This window comes from Centruroides sculpturatus, unplaced genomic scaffold, assembly GCF_000671375.1.
Source record: "Centruroides sculpturatus isolate CEXI.00-Female unplaced genomic scaffold, Cexi_2.0 scaffold1378, whole genome shotgun sequence".
NCBI classification, from domain to species: Eukaryota; Metazoa; Arthropoda; class Arachnida; order Scorpiones; family Buthidae; genus Centruroides; species Centruroides sculpturatus.
The window spans coordinates 40,262-66,320 of record NW_019385597.1 but is presented as its reverse complement, the minus strand read 5'-3'; the positions used below and the strand labels follow the sequence as shown (position 1 = coordinate 66,320).

The 26,059-nt window shown below is 32.1% G+C and overlaps 4 protein-coding genes across 4 annotated transcripts in view; 2 read left to right on the top strand and 2 right to left on the bottom strand.

Moving 5' to 3' along the window:
* LOC111640438 (ankyrin repeat domain-containing protein 40-like) overlaps window positions 1-2,001 on the top strand; it is a 52,770-nt gene extending 50,769 nt beyond the window's left edge. The window contains exon 10 of the mRNA XM_023386441.1: window positions 1,230-2,001. Within this exon, the coding sequence (XP_023242209.1) occupies window positions 1,230-1,541 (312 nt within the window). The 3' untranslated portion in view covers window positions 1,542-2,001. The remainder of the gene's footprint in view (window positions 1-1,229) is intronic.
* A 2,037-nt stretch (window positions 2,002-4,038) lies between these two features.
* Window positions 4,039-11,020, top strand: LOC111640440 (protein singed-like). The gene is made up of 5 exons (XM_023386444.1): window positions 4,039-4,283; window positions 5,982-6,833; window positions 9,031-9,187; window positions 10,001-10,299; window positions 10,805-11,020. The coding sequence occupies exons 2-5, from the start codon at window positions 5,987-5,989 to the stop codon at window positions 11,005-11,007; spliced, it is 1,506 nt and encodes a 501-aa protein (XP_023242212.1). The 5' UTR covers window positions 4,039-4,283; window positions 5,982-5,986; the 3' UTR covers window positions 11,008-11,020.
* A 1,662-nt stretch (window positions 11,021-12,682) lies between these two features.
* LOC111640441 lies at window positions 12,683-14,064 on the bottom strand. The gene is made up of 2 exons (XM_023386445.1): window positions 13,691-14,064; window positions 12,683-13,605 (listed from the first exon to the last, which is right to left on the bottom strand). The coding sequence occupies exons 1-2, from the start codon at window positions 14,041-14,043 to the stop codon at window positions 12,768-12,770; spliced, it is 1,191 nt and encodes a 396-aa protein (XP_023242213.1). The 5' UTR covers window positions 14,044-14,064; the 3' UTR covers window positions 12,683-12,767.
* Window positions 14,065-17,055: 2,991 nt separating this feature from the next.
* On the bottom strand, window positions 17,056-19,223 carry LOC111640442. The gene is made up of 4 exons (XM_023386446.1): window positions 18,480-19,223; window positions 18,322-18,390; window positions 18,164-18,253; window positions 17,056-17,192 (listed from the first exon to the last, which is right to left on the bottom strand). Exons 1-4 carry the CDS (start codon window positions 18,918-18,920, stop codon window positions 17,109-17,111), a joined length of 684 nt encoding a protein of 227 aa, XP_023242214.1. The 5' UTR covers window positions 18,921-19,223; the 3' UTR covers window positions 17,056-17,108.
* Window positions 19,224-26,059: the final 6,836 nt, after the last annotated feature.

Below are 26,059 nucleotides of genomic sequence, written 5' to 3'. Positions count from 1 at the left end.
ATTAGTAATTATTGTTTTACCTTTTTAAAACATAAATAGAGCAATTATTTCAATATAAATATTGTCTGAGTTCAAAGAACATTATTGTTGACTATTAAACAGAGTATTTTCACAATGAGAGATTAACAATAAGCAATTCTTTTTTAATTTCGTTTATGTAATTTATAAAAAAAAATTCAATACTGTCTAGACATTGTCAAATTTAATTTTGCATGACAGATTTTTCCACATGTTCATAATTTATCAAGATTTTACTGTAGAAAGCTAATTTCTAATATATTCTATCTAATAAAATGTATCTCAATATAACTATATGGGAGAGGTAAGATGGGGCCCGGTCAACTCACAAATGTATACCTAAAAAAAGCTTAAAAAAAGCTAAGCTATTATATTTGTTTTATTGATTTCATTCATACATTAAAAATTCTTTAGATAAGTTTTTATCAATTTCATATTGTTTTTTTTTTTTTTATGTATTATTCTTTTTTCTGTCTAAGACCTAATGGTATTGTTGACCTTATATAAGTGTTAACTATATATATATATATATATAATGATGATAGTTAAAACATGTTTACTAAAAATAAATTACTAACAGACAATAGAAAGACCTCTTTAAAAACTGTTTGTCTGTGTATCTGCTTGAGAGATTACTTAAAAAATATATATTTTTAGTTTTTCTTTTAAAAATAATTATGTATTTATGATTAAATATGATAGAGAGGTAAACATAAAAATGTTGGTGAAAGTACACTATAAAATTCACAGTTCTAGAAAACTTTAAGGTTATAAATACAATTAAATTCAAATTTATGCAAAAGATACAGAAGATTTGATATTAATCTGAAAATTTATGTATTGTATGGAAAATTATATAGTTTATGTTGGATTTCTTGATCAACTGTATAATTCCTCTTTGATTATATACAGTCGAATGATTGTTTAATGATAAAGAGTGATATTTATTTATTCATGTTTAACTGCTGTGCTGGTTACAAGGTTGTGATTAATGATAAATTATATTGTTTCATTTAATAAAATAGGTCTAATGAATATTTATTGTTTGATTGAAATAATTAACTAGCGACAATGTGTCTTGTTTCCAGTATAAATGTCATTTTCATTATAGATGGACAAAACGTGTCCCCGAAAACTGACAGCAAAAAATACAACAATAATTCAAAAGTAATGTTTAAAGCTATTCTAATAATTATATTTATGTCTTTCAGGTATCTAGGATAAGAAAGTTGCCAAATACTGTGTTAAGAAAAGATAAAGATATACAAAGACTGAAAAATTTTCAGGAATTGGAAGTAGTATTAACTGTGGCTGCAACTACTACATCTACGCAAACCAAGACTGTGAATATTTCTACGACGAAAGAGTCCGAATCATCTCCTATCCGAAATAAAACTTTTTTGAAAAACTCGTCTGCTCCTCCTCCTCCAGGATATCTTACGGTTAGCAATAGTCCAGTAACTGCAACAAAAAACGTGTTTGAAAAATCAACATTTTGTAAAAATGGTACTATATTATATTAAGTAATACTAACAAATCTAACAATGTTAAATTAAAGAAAAAAAAATGTAAATTATCATCAAATACTATTTAAGATTGATAAATGAAAAAAATATTTGTCACTTTGTATGTGAAAATAATTTTTTTGCAATAATTTGATTGGAAAGAATTGTGGAAACAATTCTTTTCCACATTAATTTTCAGAAGCATGTTTATAAAATAATTCTTAGTCATTTTATAATACAGAATTGCATTTTTATTTAACTCGGCGCAACTAATTAGTAGAAAAGCATGCCTTATTACTTAAACATATGCAAGTAGTCCTGCCACATTTATGTATATAGAATATAAATATTTTGATTTTGCATGTGTTTTGTATAAATTAGAACAGGTCATTTAGAAGAACAGGTTGTCTAATTTTTGAAACATTTTATAGAAAATCAAACCTGACAGTTTGATATGCCATTAAACTCTATGGGAAAAAAAGAGCATCATAATTCAGTGAAATTTTGTTATAGTGGCATTTTTTATGCTTCTTATATTAAATAAAATGCTTGTTTTAATAAAAGATATTGCATGAGCTGCTGGATTTTTGCATGAATTTGATAAATTTTTCATAATTTATTTTAGCATACACATAAAAATTGTTCTCGTACATCAATATCATTACTCGGTATACAACAGTGCAAGATTTTCTCTGCAATATTCATCTACTTCCTAAATTTGTTCAAATTGGATACTTTAAACATTGTTTCACATTATAAATGGAAAAAGACCTATGTGATATATTTGTGCTTTGCTAAATATTAAATTTTTTACATGATATAAATGTTAATTTATTAAATTATTATGTCTTAATCATATTTATATTGATTGTAAATATCTTATACATACACAAAGGCTCCAACAATAAAGGCAGAAGAGAATTCTTCAGGAGAAGCAAATGCTTTTTACATATGTGCCTGCAATATTACCATGTTTTTTTTAACATGATAATTATTCTTCCTAGTCATAAATATATATAAATATCTAACTAATGTCAATTTTTGAATTTGTATATGTACATACGATGTGCAGTAAGAGGATATGCTGCATCTGTAGATTTACAAAGTTAAACGGCATTGAATGCTTGTGTGTTTGTGATAAGCATCTGTAATTATCAGTTAATCATGTGGAAATGTGGCAAAGCAAATAAACTGTTTAATTTCTAAATATAAATGTTGGTATATTTGTTTTGAATACAGACTTTGCATTTAAATATAATAATGTGTAAGAATATTTTCTATAAGACTACAGATTATTTAATTTAAAAAAACAACAGTATTATTTATTTATTGCTATCAAATGTAATTATTATAAGTAAGATTTATTTCAAAATATAGTTATTTGTGACATCTCTCTTAAGCAATAACAAAAAAATCTAGGTAAAAAGTGACGAAATAGCATTATTGTTTGACCTTTCACAGATTATAATCACTTTGAAGACACTTAATTGCTGCATTTAACATCATTCCACATTAGCGTAAGGTAAAATGCCGTTTATTGTTTCGTAGTCAGTAGTGGCATTGTTGTTGTTCATCTGCCGGATGACTTTTGCATCTCATTTTATGCAAGAGCGTGTTGACGTTTGAGCCGGTCACATTTCTGACTTCAATGAATTTGCATAGTGATTCATTGTGTGATAGTATGACCCAGATTAGAGTAGTGTGTCATGTATATACCTAAAATTACTTAAATTTTTAAAAAATTCCAAAAATTGATTTTTATAAGTTAATAGTTTATCAATAGGTCTTACTAAAATTTTTAATTATATTTTTAAATTATGATTTAAAATAGGGGGGAAAAAATGGTTATTAAATTAATAGCTAGTAGCGAGGAAGAAAATACACAATACATTTTATCAGTTAGCAAATCAAAAGTTTATCAAACTGCAATTAATAAATTGTCTTTTGTTTTCAAGAATCTGTGACCCAAGTTCATGTAAGAGATATTTAAACTTGTTACAGAAACTTTTTTCTGCACTAGATTCATTATTGATAAGTAAAAAGTATATAGTAATATAAATAATCTATAAATTGATGTCATAAATTTGAGTAAATGTTTGTATCTTTACAAAGTTTAGCTTAAAAGAAAAGCAAAAAGTTAGAATTTTAATTTGTAATGACATTTAGAGTTTCAAGTTTTGATATAGGATAGTTCATGACAAAACTTGAAACATTTAGAGTTTCAAGTTTTTAAATTAATAACGTAATTATAATTAAATTATAAGAGCATTTAATTTTTAATAAATTGTTTAAAAAAGATTTTGAAGATTTAATAATTTTATTATGGTTTTCTAATTAAATAACAAAGAAGAAAAGTATTGTTTTATTGTGAATTATCGTAATGTAGATAAATTTAAATTATTTAGCATAAAAAAATGTATTATTTCTAAGTTGTAAATACTATAATACCCACGTTATAAAAAAAATCAAGATTGAATCTAACAGTAGCAGATAACTTAAACAAAAAAATAATAATCTTGTAAGAAACGGAGGTGAGGGACCCCAAAATTCCCCATCTATGTCAAGTGTCAACAATACATGAGTCAACTTCAATCCGTCCTGCTGTCTGCCAATGCTATCCCTTACGCTATTGGTCATTTAATAACAGTCAACTCCGTCCCCATTGGTCGATGCTCTAAGGCTATAGAAGACACCAGTTTCTGCAGTCCAGTGTTTGTTATTTGGTGCAGTGGAGGCTGTTTAGCAAGTTGGAAGGTCGAGGTGAGTCGTTTTTAAATGCTATTTTAGTATTAATTATAGTGTTAGTGTATGACCGTTTAAGTCTTATGTATCAAAGAAATGTAGAAACGAATCTATATCCAGCTTCTCCTTTGTTCTCTCTGTGGATAGATGATGTGGAGAAGCGATCGATATTCTCGGACATAGAACTCCTTTGCCGCGAATATAAGCACGAATTTTAATATTAATATTCACTTTTTATTGCTCCTAGTCCATTATTAGATTCCGACTTTTCTAATTATACACCTCAGTTATTAAAAAATAAATTTAATAAAATGTTTAAATCTGATTTTCGTGCCTGTTTATTCGACTTAGGGATTTTATTAGATTTATTTAATTTTACAGCAATTGTTTTAATTAAAATTATTACAGTGCGAGAAACAATTAAACCTAAATGGGTTTGCAGTTAAAACTAGTCGTTTGTATTACGATAGATGCTGCTATAGATTAGTACTTAACAACCTCAGCTGTTATCAACCGAAATGGATTCGATTCTAGAAAGATTTAGCTCTCTACAAGAAATGAAACGGATTCGATTCCGGATTACTGCAGTTGTGTACGTTCTGAAGTAGATTTGATTTAGAAAAATCCTGGTTAGATTAGATAATAGACAGATTTTAATTTTCGACAAACCGCAATCGATTTAATCCCAGAAAATTCTGTAAAATATGGTATAGATTGATGAAATTAATGCTGGTGAGCTTAGTTTTATTCTAGATGATGATAATTTCTCAAGAAACGAAATGGTCTTTAATGACGATAGAGAATATCCAATAGAAGAAATCCAATTAATGAAAATTCCATAACTCTACAATAAATATAAATTAGCATCGTCAATGAATAAATATTAAAAGAGTAATTATGAGAACTTCTTAATGTTGGACAGATTATTTTTTTAATTAAAATAAGGACATATTGAATTTTTTAGATTATGCTGTAGTTTTTAAGAGTACTTTGCTCGAATTAGAACGTACTTCTGACCCCCAAGACCTTTATGTTTAGTATCTTTGCAGACCAATTTATATTTAGCACATCACTTTCTCCTTTCTAGTCGGCATTTAAACTTATTTAAGAGGATTCTAAGAAAGGCACGGATGAGAAATCAAGCAAAACCAACCGAAATAATTTATTTTACATATTATCAATAGAAACTCTGGTAATGTACTCTTAATGAAATAATTACCCAGCATGTCTATGCGAAAATAATAACAGCTATCTGGCCTTCACATCTGAAGATTCTATACGCTCTTGATTGATGTTTCCCCTTTTTAAAATAGTAAAATAAGACGGAGCAGACAAAAGACCTTCTATTGTTATCTAAGAAGTTATGTGGGGGAGGATAGCGGGTTTAGACAGGAAAATTGTTCCCCTGATCTTTGCACTGTTAAGAAACACCCACTTCCTCGGCGGTCGATGACCATGTTTTAAACATATATTTTTTTAAATGTTTGACTGGTCAGTTCTGTTGATTTTTTTCTCTTGGGCTACTTTTCTCCGTACGTGACATTACAAGGGTTTTTCCAATTATCGAACCCCTTACTATCGTGTGGCATCATAAACTGGATTTTTTGCTGAGTAAGAGGAAATATGCCCTTGTAGAATTTGCCATTTAGTCAGGTCTAGTGTAGTATTAAAGTTTGTAATTTAGTAGATCCACATTTTATTTCGCTATCTTTCTAGGAAAGATGTCAAGCAATCACATGAATGGAGTCAACGGTGTAGGACTTGATGGAGGACAGCAATGGCACGTAGGTTTGCTCAATGCCCAATTTAAGTATCTAACAGCGGAAACATTCGGATGTAAGGTAAATGCCAACGGCACGGCACTGAAGAAGAAACAGTTATGGAGCCTTGAGGCGTATGGCGATGACGATGGCATCTGTTTGAAGAGTCACTTAGACAAATATTTGGCTGTGGATCAGTTCGGTAACGTTACTTGCGATTCGGAGGTTAAGGAAGGGGGAGTAAAGTTTTTCGTCACTATAGCCGAGGATGGATCTGGCCGTTGGGCGCTACGCAATGCTATACGCGGCTATTATTTGGGTGCCAGTACCGACAAGCTCGTATGCACTGCCAAAGCTCCAGGACCCGCCGAATTGTGGACCGTCCACTTAGCAGCAAGACCACAGGTGAACATAAGATCAGTCGGTAGACGACGTTATGCTCGGATCTCTACTACTTTGGAAGAGATCCAAGTGGATGCCAACACCCCATGGGGAGAAGATACCCTGTTCACTTTAGAATTCCAAGATGGCAAATATGCCATTCATACGTGCACCAATCGTTACGTTCAAAATGATGGTAAACTAGTGGACAGCTGCTTACCCGATTGTCTTTACACGCTGGAATTCCATTCAGGTTATCTGGCTCTGAGAGATAATCAGGCTCGTTATTTATCACCCATAGGGAGTAAGGCCATTCTACGTACTCGATCCCAAACTGTTACCAAAGACGAACTGTTCACCTTGGAAGATTCTATTCCTCAAGCTGCTTTTGTGGCATTTAATGGAAAGTACGTTTCGGTCAAACAAGGTGAGTAAAACTGTTTTTATGTCTATAACATGCCATTTTTTGTTATTATAAGGGTGGATTTGACCTATTTGTCGTTTCCTAAAGTTTATTTATCATATCTTTAGTAAAGTTTTAGTGGGGAAAAACCGTTATTACTATATACATCTGTTAAAACAGATATTTACGAGAGAAAAAAAAATACCAAGGTTTATATGGCCATTATACCCATTGGCATTATATGAAAATAAATTCCTCCGCATGTTTGCCTAGTAGTATCCTGTGCGGCATTTTGAAACATTGACCTTCGGAGTAAGGAAGAGGAAAGAATGTTCTGTATTGATCTGTCTGTCTGCTTTTAAAGCCATCTTTGTGTATGGCATGCGGAGATACACCTGGATGAGTTAGTATAACTGTTATTTCCTATGTTTTGCTATATGCAGCTGCGTAACTTAAATTCTACTTTTAAAAGATTTTAAAGCTTTCAACGTACGTGAATATTTTAATCTCGCGTATTTAAATTTTCTCTTTTTTATTAATCGTGTATGTGGCAGAAAGACATCTGGATTCGGCCCTCCTGTGAGATTGTCACTCTGCTTCCGGCTGAACTTGTTTCTTGGTCATGTGACACGGTCGAGTAGTGACTGTAATGACCGCTTCCCTTTTCGTCCTCCGTTTTCTTAAGTTTTTTTTTTTTCTTTTAAACGTTCCCTCCCCTTCTGTTGGGTCATTTCTTATCTTTCCTATCGCATAAATAACAGGACGTTCGGTACTATATCGAAGGCTATCAATAATACAGTACACATATCCCGTATTTCGTTGGCGTCGATTGGATCATGTCGATGTTGTCATGGCAACAGACAGGAAGGTTACATTGCGCTGGCGGGGTAGGCGAGGACGACGATATGGACATGTTGATGGTTGTTTTCGAAACGTAAATGCCATTTATCTGGATAGAATCGATCATTTGCCGGTTTGTATCGGTGTAAACGAGCATTTTTGTAAATTTCCTCTCTCCACCCTCGTAAATAGGTTCACATGCACATCCGTACCACATCACGCTAAGCGTGCTTATCTATTATGCAAATTTTATGATGTTTAGATTGCGTAAGAGCCGTTATTGGTGTTCGTTCTTCGAGAACGAGTCTTCCCTAAATTGTTTTATTGAACTTACACGAAAAAATCGACCATAATGATAAGATAGAGTTACCGTTTTCATGCCTTTTAAAGCGTGAAACTCGTGCTATTTTTTATGCCATCTTGTTCCAGCATTTTTGAATCCCCCCATCGTTATGCTTGCTGTGATTTTGAACTTACAGAAACGTACAAAGTATAATTAAAAATCTAAAGAAGGATCTTCTCTTATCTCGATTGAAAGGTCGTCGAACGGCCTTGTTTTCTTATTTAACTAAAGACATCGCAGGAAGGGGCTATTGTTTCTTTCTCGATCGTATTATTAACGGTGCCTGATTAAAAGAAGTTAGCCCGTCCACAAACAATATTGATGGCAGTAGGGATTCGTGATTTAGAAAAGTTGAATAACTTCTGTACCATGCGATACTTAGTTACAAATCTTCCAGCTATACATCATTAACCCCTATGACTTTTTGAAAAATCTTGTTTTTTCTGGGTCAATTATTGGCAATGCAGGATGCAAATGATGTTTGTTATACTATTGAAAGCGTTTTGTGAAACGTTTTAACCGAGTCAACCATGCGTGAAGTTATTTTTTTTATATATATATTTAGTAGTAGCAAAAATATGTCGCAATATAAATATAGTTGAGAATGGTTTTTTCACATATAATAAAATCCCCACAACATTATAGATTTTTTTTCTAAATAGTTATAAAAGTTTAAACTACCGGAAAAATTTTGGAGTGTCCATCGTTTCGCTTGACATAGTCGTTAAGAAGGTGAATGCCCGCCTTATCCCTCTAACTCAACCTTGGCATTGATCAGGTGTAACTAGGAAGCGGAATAAAGGGGGGGTCGATAGTAAAGGAGCGGTCGAGGTTGCTGGACTTTCACAAAATTCACATTTTGAGGGAAACCAAGCTTGGACGATCATGCAAATCGACTAAAGTCGAATAACAAAAGAGATTCACAGAATTCACAGACCATAAATTCTCAAAATTAAAAAATAAATAAAATAAAATGTTTCTTTTTTTCTTCGTTTTCCATCCCCCATATTTTAAAAGATTACCGTCTTATGCTTTTAGGGATTGACGTGACAGCAAATCAAGATGAAATATCGGATCACGAGACTTTCCAGTTGGAATTTGATAAGTACACCAAGCGTTGGTACATCCGAACCATGCAGGACAAGTATTGGACATTAGAGAGCAGTGCTGGAATTCAAGCCAAGGCCGACAAAGGGTAAGGTCGTTGACATTAGTTTGTATCGATCCGAGGTGAGTCAGTCAAAGCTGACGTCGGAGAAAAGATGGCCACGTGATAGCTCTGGGATTGTTCTTATTTACATCATAAAATCATTATTCGTTTTGATAAGTTTTATGAATGTATTCTGGCTTTTTATAGATTCCTCTTCTATGATATATTTTTAAAATATTATTCAGCTGCTTTAAATGGTTATTTTCAAAAACTAAGTAAATATTGTTTTTAAAATTGTTCATATGAACAAATGAACCTGAACTAATTAATCGTTAAACACACGTTTCATTTTATTATTTATCCCAGCTATTAGTAAAAATTACGAAAATTTAATACAAAACTCTGTTTTTCTGTTTATAGCGTGAGAAATTCTATGTTGATTCACGATAATTATAATTCATCCATTTTAACTATTACAGTATTGATTAATTAAAATTGGCATCGATCGTGCTATTGATTAATCAATTTTGAAGTGTGTTTATTATTATTTAGATAGAGGGAATAACAAGTGATACATATTCTTTTAGTAAGGTATGTTAAGTTTCATTTCCATAATTGAAGTAAAAATGAATTACTCAAACAATATGATTTTCATAAGCCACTTTAAACAAATTGAATAATAAATCCAGTGCTGACGATTCGCAATGTAATCTGATTGTCACTCGAATAAGAGAAACATTTAAATTTATTCATTTTTGTTTATACTGAATGTAATCATCTTAAATTCGGCAGAAGATTGGAAATTTTTTTATTAATTGCAATTTTCTACGTATATTCACGATTTCCGTATTGTTTCAGAACTTCCAACAGCCTTTTCTCGTTGGTATGGCAACCGGAAGGAAGTGTGGCATTTATCGCCAACAATGGAAAATATGTAGCTGCGAAGAAAAGCGGCCATCTTTTCGCCAATAGCGACAAAGTCGACGAGACAGAACGATTTTTCTTCTATCTGATCAACAGGCCGACTTTAGTATTGAAATGCGAACAGGGATACGTGGGTTATAAAACTGCTAGCACTCCCAAACTCGAATGCAATAAAGCATCTTACGAAACCATCCACGTGGAAAAGGACGAAAAGGGGATATGCTTCTTCAGAGGTACGTAATTCAACTTTTATGTATTCCTTTAAGTTAATGGTCTTTATTCTGTATTCTTTTATATAATCATCCTCAATTATGCTGTTAAAATTTACACACCAGGATGTGTGTAAAAATTTTTAACAGTATAATTGGCACGAGTTGTCGGACTTGATATCTTTCCTCAATTTTCATTAATTAAGACTGATTTAATTTTCTATCATATTGAAAAATATATGTAAATATATGTTATTTTCTATAAAAGTGAAAAAAGTAGGAATTGCCAGTAGATGGCGCTAGGAAAAAATAATCGAAGTTTTAATAGATGGCGCGGCTTGAATCGTAACGCCGTCTGACGACGAAGGATAACTGTGATTAGCGCCATTTAGTGGCAGTTTTCTTATTGTGTTTGAGTATTGGTGTTATCTAATGGCAATTCGTACGGTCAACAGAAAAATTGATTTTTTAACGCCTTTTTTATGACACGTGGGTTAATCTTCAAATATTATTTACATTTTTTTTTCAGGTAATAATAATAAATACTGGAATGTATCGGGCGATGGAATCTCTGTGGACTCCGATTCTCCCCAGGGATTTTATATAGAGTTAAGAGAACCGTCGAAACTCTGCATCAAAACCTACGATGGCTGTTACGTCAACGCCGAGAAAAACGGTTCCTTTAAGGCAACAGGAACTGATCCCAACACCGCTACACTCTGGGAATATTGAAAAAAAAAGGAAACAGATAGAAAACAACCTCCACTTTTTTATTTTACCCTCCTAGTTCACTTATACTTTTGAAAATTGATAAGAAAAAATTTGATGTTTCGTGTACTCGTGTGTGCGTGTTTACAGGTTTCTATCCTCCCTCGTTTCCTTCCCAATGTGAAACAACTAATAGGATAGGACGTGTGAGAGATTTGGCATTTTTAACATTTCGATATCGTTCATTCGGTTCGTAGATTTGATGATATTGTGCGTGGTCTCTCTGTCCAGAGGCCCTCTGTAGCCCCCTGTAGAAGGGCTCCACCTTCTGCTGTGGTTTTAATTTTCGAGTGGAGCCCCCGTAGAAGGGCTTCCCCCATATTTGTGCATGCATTAACTTTATAACAAAAAAGTGTAAGTTGTTGGTGATTCTTGTTCTTATACAAGATTTATATTTCCTTTTTGTAAAGAGAATCTTTTGTGGAAATATTTTTTACTCGTGAGATATTTTCGTACGGGTTTTCTGCTACTTTTTCCTTTTTCTATATACACAGACATATATATATAAATAACTTAAATAAAATAATAAAAAAAAATGAAAAGCCTTTTGTGACGCACCGTTGTGCGATAAAAATTTCGAAGCTTTTTTAGAAAACTTTTATTATGACGACGGCTGTTTTTCTAAAAAGCCTTTTTTGTTTTTGTTTTTTTAAATAAAAATATAAATAAATGAATATATGTATATATACAGTATATATTCTATACTGTATATATAATAACTATGTGTTGGAAACTATTCTTTTGTTTTATTTAAGCAGAACATTAAATCGAATTATAACAAATCTTTCCAAGAAAGTTAAAGATATTTAGTCAAACCTCGATCCGGCGCCATCGTTTTTTGCCTGTGAAACTCACTAAATTGAGTGCGGCGCTAAACTGAGGTAATTCAAACAAAAATTATAAACAGTAATGAGCCATACGCGTTCGTATGTGGGATACCCATGATTTGGTGGTAACAGTGTCCTTTATAACGCAAAATTTACGTTTAATAATATGGATATTGAAAACTTGTATAAAAGTTATCAGGAAGGTCCGTTGAGTATGTACTGGCGCTGTATCGAGATTTGACTGCCGTTGGTTACCGAGATAGAGAACATGGCGCCATCTGTTGATTGAATTTCTTACCAAAATAATATTTTTTCTTAAGTAGAATTTTCTTAGATATATGTTTCAGTTAAATCTACAATAGTGTAATGTTATTTCGTGATAATACCACTAAACAATATAAAGTTATTTGGTTTAATTTCGAGTAATTAATATACTCGAAATTATTACGCTAACCACGTGAATGGATCACGTGGTTAGCGCGACGATCCCATGAATTGCATGCGAGCAAAGTGGGGATTAAAAGTTGCTTGGGGATGTCATTTTAACATACGAAAGTTAATGATACAAGAAAATGCATCTATATCCATTAAAACACGAGATGAGACTTTAGTTTGGTAAGTTTTTGCTTCAAATTTATATCAATATATACTTAAATTTTACATGATTCATCTGAATATTAACTAAATGTTTTTAAAACTAAAATCCCATTTTGAAAGGCTGTCCAGTAGTGGTATGTTCAAGAATCCAAAAGTAAAATTGCTTCTAAAAATTTCATTAGAATTGATTAAAATAAAATTTTCACCAAAAGAGCTATTACTTGAATTAGTTACTTTAATAAAATTTAAATGGTAACATTTTTTTCGCGTACATTCATCAGCTGAAATGTTTATATATTTTCATTCCCAAAAGGATTTTTTTATCCAAGGGTAGGTTGAAGGACAACTTATACAGGATTTCATGTATCTGGTGCCACCATAAAACTGTTCTAAATTTTTATATTCGCAATTACGTGGCCCGGAACATTTTGATGGGGGTAGAGACGATGCCGTAACACAATTGGCCTGTCGATAATCCTTTAGCTTAACGGGATTTTTCATATATTCCAGAACCGTTTGTATCGTTACTATGTAAATATCGTCATTCTCCAATAGCCATCGAACAAACTTGAGATAACCCTTGTGCCGCTCTTTGTTCTGCAACCAAGCTTCGTGTAGAAATACAGGGAAAGGAGCTCTATTGCAATGATAATGTCTGTCAAAGTTTTTTTTAAAGAATTCGAACGTATCGCCTTCCGTTGTCGGATACGGAGTACAAGCATCTGCCATGGAGCATTTGAAATTCGTGTTTTTAACAGAAGTGTAACTTACCAACGGCACCTCCCATAGACCAGGGTATTTCTTTTCGGGACACGGCTCAATCTGGCAGTCTTGGTCTTCGTAACCGAAATTCAACGTGTAGGGCCACATGGGCCCTTCGCTCTCGCCGTCTTCTCCTTTGCACTCGTCATTACCCGCGTAATTCAACGTCGGCATTGTCGAATCGTAGTCGAAACCCTCCCTATTTAACATTTCGAAAGTGACGTCTCCCGCTGTTTGCAAGAAGGGCGCTCTGTGTCCTTTTATTTTACCGGAATCGATCAAAGCAAATTTCGACAGAATATCCCTCATTCCGACCATTTCGTCCTCCCATCTGTCATAATCCGCAGTTTTCCACATTTCTGTGCTGGCTTCGTGACTATTGTATTCAAAACGTAAGCAAGCAGTCATTACACAGTATTTTAATAACGATACTTATAAAATATTTAAGGTAAATTACTCACCTAATGGAATGCACAGCCATTTCGCTACCGTAACGATGGAGTTCGTGACAGAGCTGATAATCGGCATATTCGTGAGTAACGAAGAATGTGGCGGCAATATTGCAACCGCTACGCTTATTTTTATAATTACCCATGAAGAGCTTTTTGTAAGTATTATTGAAATTCATGATGGTAACGGCATCGTCGAAACTCAGCATAACGAATTGGGGGATTTCGTTTTTGGTTAAGTTTCCCGGTGTTTTCGTGTTGAAACAGCTACAGTTTGGAAGTTTACACCTTCTAACCGTGCATCTCTGTCCCACTGCCAAGGTTACTGTCGACACCAGCAGAAGTATGATGTGTAACCAAGCCATGTTGACTAATGATTTGTTTCCAGTAGGTGGCTTATATTGTGTGATTTATCAATAGTGATAAACTGCAAATAGATAATTTTGTCTTTATCTAAAGCTAATAATAATGAATTTTTCTCGATTATTTTCGTTCGACCTCGCTCTATTTTTATCGTTTGGCCCTCGTTTTAAGCTTAATTTATATAATTTTCTATTGTTAATTTAAGTAAGTAAGTTTCTTTACCATCAAGTTCTGAATAGGAAATTCAAATAATGGGTACATTATATATTCTGATGATAAAAAAACGAAACTATGTCTAAACAGGATATTTTAATCTTTAGATAAGGTTTCGTTCTTTAGAACTACTTATATAAAATAGTCACGTCGTTAATTTGTTCAAGATATAATTTATGCAAAAATTTATCTCAATACTTACGAAGAATTAAAACATCTATTTGATTGATTATGAAATTCCTTTATCGTATCTGTAAATATGTTACTATATAATTTTATAACCGAAACAGCGCATTGTTGAAGACTATTTAGAAAAAAATTAAGGGCATTCTATAAAAAAATTCAAGGTTTCCCGAGTCCAAAAATGTGAAAATATTGGGGACATAATTTTTTGGCCACTTTCCATACTTTTCCTCCGTTATATATAACGGTTGGGAAAATAAAAGCGAAATGTCGCACTTTTCTGAGTGTAAACATTCATTTAGTGACATTTTGTAGTTCTTTTTCTGATGAAAATATATAACGATTTTGATTTAATATTTAGAAATGGTTAATCGGGTTTTGAGGTAATGAATATTTGTGTTTGAATGAGAGTGTTCGCTTGTGGTATATACAAATTTAACGCCTTAATGTTGAAAGAATTCTGCAGAAAATGAAGGCTTTATTTTATATTGAACCGTATTAAACTATCAAAAATAAATTTTGATATTAAATTCAATCGCAATGGGTGTTTACATAATTAGAAAGGAATTTTTGGTAAGTAAAGTAATTTTATAGTAATTAAGTAACATTCTTCGAGAAATAACGGGCAGCGGCACACTCAGACTATAGAAAAGAGACACAAGCTATAAAAAAGGGCATCATACAGATGGAACAAGCTTCATAGTATGATTTAACGTCTAATCAGCGCTCCCGAAAGGTGAGGCTAACTAAGTTGCTAACTTGGCCTCGATAACAAGGAACATTCCTTGTTTTAGAGACAAATGAAAAAATCAACAAGTATATGTAGTAAGCATTAAATTACAAGTATTGATGTAACGATAAACTGTCATAGACTGGAGTGTTCAAAAGCATTCATCATCGTTATTTATTTGTAACGAGAAATTATTTTATTATGGCATCGTCACAATGCCGGGCTGCAATGTTTAATCACATTTAAAATACATGCTTTTCACCTCAAATTAATAGTATCTTATCTCTGTACTGTACTGTACATCATACTCTTCCTTTAGCAGTAGAGTCAGGCCTGTCATCTATTAACTGCTTTCGGGGGAAAAGATTTGAATTGAAATAACGTGGCTTCCGGTTTTCATTGAAAGTTTATATATAGTTAATTAGGGCTTCTGTCCCTACGATTTCCGTATCTGTCTCGGATTTCATCTAACTCCGTTCTCGTGTTTAAGAAAAGACAGACGGACAGACGACAGTGGGAATTTATAGGTCTACAATTTTTTTCAAATTACAGCTTAAAAATACGTACGAAGTAAATAACAAGAGAACATCAATTATTGTTCAATACAAATTTATTGTTGAAATCTTCGTTTCATTCATGAAAATATCTAGCAACGAGTTGAGTAACTTTTCCGGCTGATAAAAAAAAACAAATTTTATGTTAATTTCTAATAAGAATTAGCTTTAACTATTTTTTTTCACAAAATAGACTTGCCCTACTTTCAAAATCAATGGCTCGTATATATTGGTGGAAGAAATATATCTAATCACATATTTCTTTCGCCAATTAAGTTTTCCAACATCTAAAATATAAAAAATTAACAGTAACAACATTTCTAACAACAATTTCTAGTCACTTTATATTCATGTTTTCCATATTTTTTATTTGGATTCTATCATCTAAAACTTAAGAAATCCTGAAAATTAGATTTAAGTGCTCGCTCTGATTTTTCTGAAATTTTAATGTAATATGTTTTATTGTTCAGGAATACATAAAATGGATAAATTTCTCAAATATTNTTATTATACATAATCTTATTTATTATATGTTGCGAGATTTTGTTATAAAAATCTTTTAATATTTTTAATTATTATGGCAAATGTCTCAATTTTGAGGGCAGTGATGAGTATCGTAAATAATTTTAAATTCTAATAACGTATAACATCTTCATTAAGACCGACCCTTTACGAGATATGACATATGACATCCCTGTTTCTTTCCACCCCTCGATTTTTCAGCACAAAGTTGATGCAAAGACATAATAAGAAAAGAGTTAATTCGCACTTTCAACGAAGAAATATACGAGTAATAAATAAATTGTAAGTTAAGTAATGTAAAAGATTTCCGTTTAAGTATTTTTCTTTAAAAAATGCAAGGTAAACTATTCTTTACGTTTAGTTTAATTAATATAGCAAATTAAACGATATTATCAATCATTCACTTGAATATCAGCCGGAGTTTCTGACACGTGTAATCCAATTCCGGAAATTTTTCTAAATGTTTCTTGTATGCCAGAAAATGTAGAATTCCCGAACCAGTGAAAACACAATTCAGAAAAAACTGCATTGACAGCGCGGCCATTTGTTTGATCATGTTAAACATGATTATCATCAAAGTAATAGATCAAGTTGAAGCTGAAAGTTTACGTCACGTTTGTTTTTCTGTAAAATAATTGTCCTAATGAATATTGTCTTATTTTCGCACGGTATTTCTCGTGTGTGGTACACGTAACACATATTTTTAAAGGTTATCGATGTAACTAATTTAAAATATTTCCTTTAGTTGAAGCGTAAAATCAATTATGACGCTGCAATACACAATACTACTGATAAAAACATCCGAACTTTACCTTCTTCGGTAATGAGTGCTGAGTTGGTGGATTTCCACTAAATTTAATGGGAATTATACTTCTACCTCTTGGCAAAGGTTCCGGTAATACCCGAGTATCGACTTGTGTAAGATTACTGGACGTGTCGAACTAGATTTCTGCGTAAATATGCAAAATTGTAGTACAGTTACAATTCAAATTTTCTCAAGTGAATAAAATTATACCGGTGTAAAAACACGAATAAACACGGACATACAAGCTTTGACCTGGTTTTATAAAGGTCTTGTGTCAAACCGAGATGAAAATTCTAGAATATTCTCGAATGGCCAGTCTCATATATTTCAACTGGTGGAAAAATGCCAACCCCTGGGATATTATTGAATGATCACTAATATATCATGCTAAGACTGCCCCCGTATACCATACATATGGAGTGAGATTGATATATCAGTTTCGGCACTTCAATGTCTATACCACATCGGCTCAATAGGGTTTGCAAGTCTCAGCAATGATCACCCTGTAAAAAATCCACATACACTATATATGTTGTAAGATTTCCAAAAGACTCCATGTGGTTTCAAATTAAGTTTTAAGTCAAACGGTTAATTACAAAATTATTATGTAGATCTGTACAGGAAACTTATCTGAATTAAAACTAGAATCTGCGTTACTATAAAAGATGCCAACTGAAATATATAACAAAAATGTAATTTAGTTACGTGACATATTTTTTCAACATTATACAATATTTTGTATCGACTAATTACTTTAACCTTATAGGTTGATTTTTCTAACAGCAAACAGTTGTGGTTAAATGACGAATGATTTTATTATGGTATATTTAGAACATTTACAACAAATGTATTTCGGGCTAACGTAATTTTTTAGCCCCTCTTCAGTGATATATTCTCTCATATCACTGAAGAGGGGCTAAAAAATTGCATTAGCCCGAAATACATTTGTTGTAAATGTTCTAAATATATCACAATAAAATCATTCATTTAACCAGAACTGTTTGCTGTTAGAAAAATCAACCTATAAGAATTAAAGTGATTAGTAGATAGACATTTAATATAACATCCCTACAAATAATAAAAGTATACGTTATTATGATAAGGATTTTACTTACGGTCATGATGAATTGCCTATCGAAAGTAAAGAAACCCATACAAGTTATTTCTCTACCGCCGTTCCGGTCTAACAGAATCATGTGGTGTATCTTGAAATAAAACATAAATTTAGATTTCAAAATGCAAAAATATAACTTGACGAGAAAACCTTCCTTACCAATTGTTCATGTTGAAAATCGATCGATTCCAAATAAGTGGAGTATAGTAAGCCATATATTTTACGAATCTAAATAAAAAAATTATCCATTCAACGTGCTTATTCATGTTAATTCTTATAAGTGAATCAATAATATTTGATTAAAGAAAGAAACATACCTCTACTGTTAACGGAATTTCAATTGCCATATATGATATGCAGGAAAGAAAATTTAAAACTCCAATTGCGTATAAAATTAGGAGGAAATAAGTAGGAACCTCAGTAAATAATATTACACAGATGATCATTGTTTCGTTTATTAAAATAATAATGAAAAAAACCAAAGCGGGAACATCAACAGATTGGTTGAATAACTTCATTAATCTGTAGATATTTCTTTGTTTCTCTTGGAGATATTTCAACATTCTCAAGTCCACGACTCCGATTGTTCGAAGATGATCTTGAAATGTTTTAATATTTCTCGAAATTAAGTTGGACACAGTATTAAAAAATAATGGTTCGAATATTAAAACTCCGAAGCCGTGTAAGCATAGAAAGCTGATTTGTAAAAGACATATTGTATCCACGTAGTTCCATGATCTAACCTTCAGAAGTCTCATATATGTTACGAAAAATGTACACAATATAACTGAAGATAAATAAATTATTATAGAAATGAAGACAGCTTTCTTCTGTTTTCTGCAAGTAAATGAGAATTCTGAATCGTTTATATCGTTGTTTGTTTTTTCTATAAAAAGGCATATCTTGTTTAATAGATTAACGTTCTTCTTGAAATTAGACAGCAGAAATTCTATAAAGAAACCTACTACGAGCGAAAGAATAAAGCCATGAAATAAATTTGACTTGTTCCCCGGAAAGGTAGAAACAACGCAATAAAGATATTCGTTGTTGGGATGGTCAACAATGGCACGTAACACATTAATTATAAATATTACGTAAGAAATAAAAATTACGTTCTTGTAGATTTTATATACTTTATATTCCGTAAAATTTGGCTTTAATGTAACAAAATCTTGTCCAAAAATATGACATATTCGAATTATAAGGGGAAAGTAACAACCTAATATCTTATGGAGATTCTCGTTATCCATTGAACAATTGTAAATTTATTCATACAATATCTGATTATAGTTGAAAATTTTTATTTTTCACTGTTTGTATTGTCCAGCATATGTCACACAATCGATATATTTGTATATATTGAAATGATGGCGAAAGAAGGAAATAAACAGTAAAATTGTTATTCCTTCCATATAGAATGTACAAGAACAGAAAAAAGTCAGTTTCTATAATAAAATTATATATAACCAGGACATGAGCCTCAAGAATTTTCTGGTTTACGTTATCTAATCTGAAAAACCGGTATCTGGTTCAATAGGTAGAGGTTCAATTCGGAATTCGGTTACCATATGTATGAAATCTAAATGTGAAAATAAAGACATTAATCAGATAAAACACAAATTTAATGAAATCATATTATTGTTAATAGAGATTCTGGCAAAACATTAAAGAAATTAAAAGTCTAACTTAACACAGTATTTATTAAGAAAACATAAAATTGCTCTTATTTGTAAACTTAACACGAGAATGACACATGTATACTAATTACAATTTTATTTGTTAAATTTGAAAATTTTAGTGATTAACAAATAATATCGTTCTGTAAATTTTTCGAAACTTCATCTCAATAGTACATTATCTAACACTTCAGATTTAATATTTATATACGCAAAGATAATCGAATATACTTCAGACTAGAAATTTTTCTACGATTACTTGTGCTGCAAGAAGTACTGAAGCAATTTTACAGGCAACCTCGACGGGAGGGGGCATACGTTGTTGTAGCAGCGGGGCCTACTCTTTATAAGAGGCCCGACAGCCCGTTTATTAAAGTAAATTTTCTCGTTTGTTTGCGAGGATGTGTTACTATGGAGTGTGGAGGAAGGAATATAGAAAAACTTTACCCAAAAAAGAGATTTGAGGGTTGGATTCAGTTGGATCGTTAGGGAGAAGCAGATGAGTAAATGTGGTTAAGGAAGGGCAGAGAGGACCTTGCTGTCTCTCCACGGGTCTGCTTGGAGAATATAAAAGATGATTGTTTCTATTGTAATACAGTAGAGCGTCGATTTTCCGAAAGTCAATTATCCGAAATAATTCTAGTCGGCAAATTTAAATTTTCGCCAGTGCTGTGGCGCTTCAATCTTTGGCTATGTCCTGGGCTACTCAAATATTTTACGTTTTTGATACTAAATTAACTTCTGAAGTATAATTTTTTATTGTTTTTATATTTTTCAATATGTTTATTTTGTTTGTACAAAATAAAAAAATAATTTTTAACGATACAATAGTCTTTGTTAGGCTTAACATCAACGAAAATTCAACGCGAAGCGACACGCAACGGATAAAAATTTCGAAATCGGATACGTTAAACTATTTTTTCGTACGTAAATCAGTTATCCGGACAACCCCAGTCCCCAATTGATTCGGAAAATCGACGCTCTACTGTATTTTAATGTATTTGTATTTTTCTTTTTTATTTCATTCATGATTTCCTTAGCGAAGAGAAGTGCTATTCATTAGAAAAAAAACATAATTTTTTATAGATGTTTGTATATTTTTTCAACTGTTGAGGGACTCGGCCCCATCGAGCCTACCTCCTAGTTATGATATTAAGAAAAAATAATTTTCTATGTAATAGACAGTACAGATAGGGAAGGCAGTTTATCATAAAGTGTGCTTGTTTATTTTGTTAAATTACGGCAACGCAACACTTGGGCGATCTGCCTACGGGGATAACTTCTGAAAGTTTTTTTAAGGGTAACTAGCCCATATTCGGGCGTTACAGAGTGGAGAAAACCCGGAAAACTCCACGTGACCAGCCTGACTACCAGTGTTCAGGGAACGGAACCGCCTGGCCGCTGGTGGGCCTTAAAGTGTGCATTTTGTAGCTATAATGCGGCTTCGTACTGCTGTATAATTAACACCGACTTGGGCCAATTTCAAAACTTACACCATGTTTCCACACTTTAAAATTTCATACTAACATCACCAGCGTAAAAATGCGGCAAATTGTTTTAAAGTAACCGGTTCGAACCGTTTTCCACATCCATGGTTCTTGGTTTCCAATGGATTCTTCTCTCACCGATTTGGGTTTTATTTTTAATTCGGTGAAAATTGCGTAGGTTAGTTCAGGTTTTTGTTCCGGTTTCGGTTCGATTCGCGATACGAATTTAAAAAATTACTCATACGTAATTTCTTCAATAAAATTAATGGTCAAGTAAAATATTTTATTAATTACGAACATTTATGAAATTAAATATTATTAATATTGCCTTAATTTCATATACAGTATAAAAGAAAAGTAATTTCTATCCTCACTTCCTCAGCGGTTTACCTACAATTAAATTAAATTAAACACCAGAACACTTGCTGAGCTTACTGTACTTTAATATCCAAACTCTTTCAGCCTATTCTTATAGGCCATTTTCAGGAAATTATCGTTCAACAAATTAAAAACATAATTAGAAATTAAAAATTAATATCATTTTTTACTACTAAAATTTTTTTTTATTACCTTTAGAGATTTTCTGATGCGCTCATCCGCAACTTAATTCATACGATTTTGAGCAATTATGAAATCGATCTATGAACAATGCAATTAGATCACTAAGCACGTGCTCGACCAAGGCTAGGAATTCCCATTAGGAAATATCGATTTGAATTTTCGTGTAAAATATTTTAATGAGTAATATTTAAAAAATTCCTCAGTTTATCGGATAAATTTTGTGCTATTAATTTTAACATTTTTCATAATTTTATTCATTAAAATATTTTAATCGAACATTAAAATTTATATTCGTAAACATACCTTAGTGTAGTCTGATATGTTTATGAGTAGTCTCATCCCTTTACTAATTAGTTAATCATCGATCGGTTCTATAATTGCCCAAGATCATTAAATTGTGGCTGTCTATAATAGTAATATCATAATAATCATCATAAAGCCTGTAATAGTAATGGAGAAAAATCTGATTAGAAGTAACAAATGGAATTAATTGGACTACAATTTAAATGAAAATTAGGATTAAAAATTTCAGCCCGGCATTGTGACCATGTCACAATAAATAATTGCTTGTTTTCTTTTTAACTTGCAAAATGTAAAAACCATCTTGTAATCAATACAGATTCTAGTTTTTACCCAGGCCCATGGGAGAATCCAGAACCAGTACAATTCCCATGGTTCGATTGCAATGGAGACAGCCGGGTGGCAAGGAAAGATTATTTAAAAATTTTTCTGTAATACTAATTTATTTAAATTTTATGAAAAATATTAATTATTTGATTAATCTATATGTATAAATGAGGATGTTTGTTTGTTCGCTGTACAGTCCTAGGCAGTTCCACCAATTGCTACGAAACTCGGTAGTTACATGTACATAAACCTAGCTTAAATAATGTCGTACATCCAATCCCAAAATATCGATTGGATTTTTGTAAATCAATTAATTTCTACCTATATTCGATATGCTGATTTACAGATAGCATCATCTACTGGCAAAAATTTAACAAAATAATAAACTAAATATAATTTTTACAAAAATACAATTTAAAAAAATATATATTATATTAAATTAATTACTGCGATAATTTTATAGCGCGAAATAGATGCTCTATTTCATTACTGAGACAGGTAGCATATAGCAGTTCTAATAAGTGCCCTCCAGTAGTCGAGCGGATAAAACCACCGAACTCCGGTAGTTTTTTTATTTATTTTTTTATTTTTTACTCTTTCCGACCTGTGGGCTCTATTAGAGTAGTGTTGGTCATGTATCTAACTCCGTTCTTGTAAAACGTTAAAATTGAATTAAGGAAGGACAGTAGACAGGGGGACCCAAATGGTTTAATTTATTATAGGTCTGTAATTGTTGAAAATTGCAGTCCAGTTATAACCGTCGTTACTCGAAGCATATTTCATGGATCATCTTGGACCAAGTTTTGTCATTTCTCTTCACGAATGAGAACGTTAAGGAATTACGAAGACATAAACATGTACGAAAGGAACTGCCAGATTATTTATCGGCTGTAATAAGGCTACTTTAATGATTAGATATAAATTAATTTGGCTATAGGTAGGCAGTTTCGATGATTTATTTAATTAAAAATAAATTTAAATATTAAACTTATTATCAGAGGGAAAGAAGCGAGAGGATTGGGCCAGCCACCCCGCGGGAAGTGGGAAGAAAGTGGGCCCAGGCCATGGGTCGAGTCGTCACGAAATTTTTATTACCAATAATTTACAGGTAACCCCCGTATAACACGGTAGTTACGTTCCGAAAAATTGCCGTGTTATGCGAATCAAAGAACTAGTACGAAAAGGAGGATTAGGTTCCAAAAATTAAAAAACATGCTACTATATTTTCATAATTAAGATAAATATCTTTATTAAAATTTTCTTAAGTGATACATATTAATATAAATTAAACAATGTTTTCTTTGTCATCACTAAAAGCACTATTAACCGAGAGCGTTTTATTTTTGGCAAGTTATCGTTATCCTCTGAGCATTTTTCTGCATTATTTTCAGATTCATGCTTTACCTTTTGCAAAAAGTGTATGTAATTTTAGATTGCTTGCTTCTAGTTAAAAGATCTTTATAAATTTCCTTATATGGTGCTAAGCACTTATGGAATAAGGGAAAAACATCTGGCAACACCAGAAGCAGAAGCGTCGAGATCTGGCAAAATTGAAACAATTTTCGCGAAGGACCATGTGTATGGAGACGAGAAAAGAAAATTTACACACTGAAGTACTAATAGTTCACGAAAATAATAATTTTCGTGAACTATTAGTACTTAAGTGTGTAAAAATTTATTACATTTCATGTTGTACGAGGGTTTTACCCATTTCTCGAACCGTGTCAGAGTGAATCCGTGCTATAGAAGTGCTGTGTTATACGGGGGTTATCTGTATATTGGGAACAAGCAGGCGAAGTGAACTGTCCCTTTGTTTATATATAGTTTAACAATTAAATAATGTAATATTTTTCATAGACTCATGCTTATTTCTGAAAAATATTCTGCAATAGGTAACTAAATCTCGTTGCATTCAATAAATAAATGAAAATTTCATTTTTACAATATATAACAAAGTAATGGGCTTTTAAGTTCTTAATTTGCATAGATGGCATTAAAATACATCTATTTAGTCTATTCTAATATAAGTAGATTATATTCTTGTCTTAATGTCTTAAATTATCATCTGTTTTCACGTATTTCTTGCATAACTGTTCTATTTAAATTCTTCCAAGTCATAAATTCGATTAACGATAATTCACGCTAATGCATCTTTCAAATTAACGTGCTCTACATTTCGTCTTAAGTGTCTTAACTGCATGCGATCATTTATTAAATACATTCGAAGGTTGTTTATCATCGATCGTGTTGCTAACGATAGTAATAAAAATTTCAAAGTTGCTTTGATGGTATAAGGCAACGCCAGACACGGGAGATCTGCCAAGATGGATAATTCCCGGCAGCACTTAGTCATACTGATATCTATTCTGTTGTTAGACACGTGAAGAAACCCGGAAAACTTCAGGCGACCAGCACGTTGGAGAGGTGTGAACCTACCTTCACTCTTTTTATTCACTCGTCCACTAATGAACTTGAATTTTATTGATGGAATTATACTTCTTACTGACTATTCTGAATAATCGCAGAAGAGAATTTTATTGGACTGAAATTTGAAAAAATTATAGACCTATAAATTATCACTGTCGTTCGTCCGTCTGTCCTTCCTTAATCTCGAGAACGGTGTTAGATAGACAAATCTTGATATCAGATATGGGCATAGGAACAGGAGACCCCGACTCATATTGTATACGAACTGCCGATCTAGACCGAAAGCCACATGATTTCAATTCAAACATTTTCCATAGAACGGAATTACATAGACAGCCGGCACGACTCTGTTGTTATCGGGAAAAGTATGATGTACTGGGGCAAGACAGTACTAATTTGAGATGGAGACCACATATGTTAAATGAAATAAATTAGAAATATGATTAAAAATTGCCAAAATGGAAGATATCGATATCTGCAGTGTTTTTGGCTGTTACGTCTCCTTCGTTATTAATTTATGTAAACTATTTGGACAAGATTTGATACCGACAACAAATTCAAAGTCGAGAAAATACGAAATATATCAAATCTACAAGAAAATCATTCCTGTTTATTACTTTGTATTTATAAGTGGTGTGTTACGCGCCATTGCGGATAATCCCGAAAACGAATTAAATTACTGTACATTGTCCACATATACGGGAAATAAATCGAATTTATTTCACGGATTCATCCTTTCAATTGTAACTTGTTTGCTCTTTGTAATTCTAATTTTTAACTCAAAGAAATCGGTTGAAATAATGTACGAAATGCTTTCGTTTTTCCAAGTAAATAAATATCACGTAAAAATTTCACAGAAAATATCCTTATGTAATATACGGAGAAGAATAATATTTGCTTCTATTGCGCTTTATTTATCATTAAATATATTTTGTATATTCTGGATAATTTACCTTAGATTTGAGAAATTAAATGGTACATGGACCTTTTGGGATACATTTTGCATTGTTCAAATAGGTTTAATAGTTCCGTTTGGTTTAGGAATTCTTGTATTCGATTCGTTATTTATTTTCTTGGTATCGAACACTTTGCTGAGAACTATCAAGGCTTTTAGTTGTG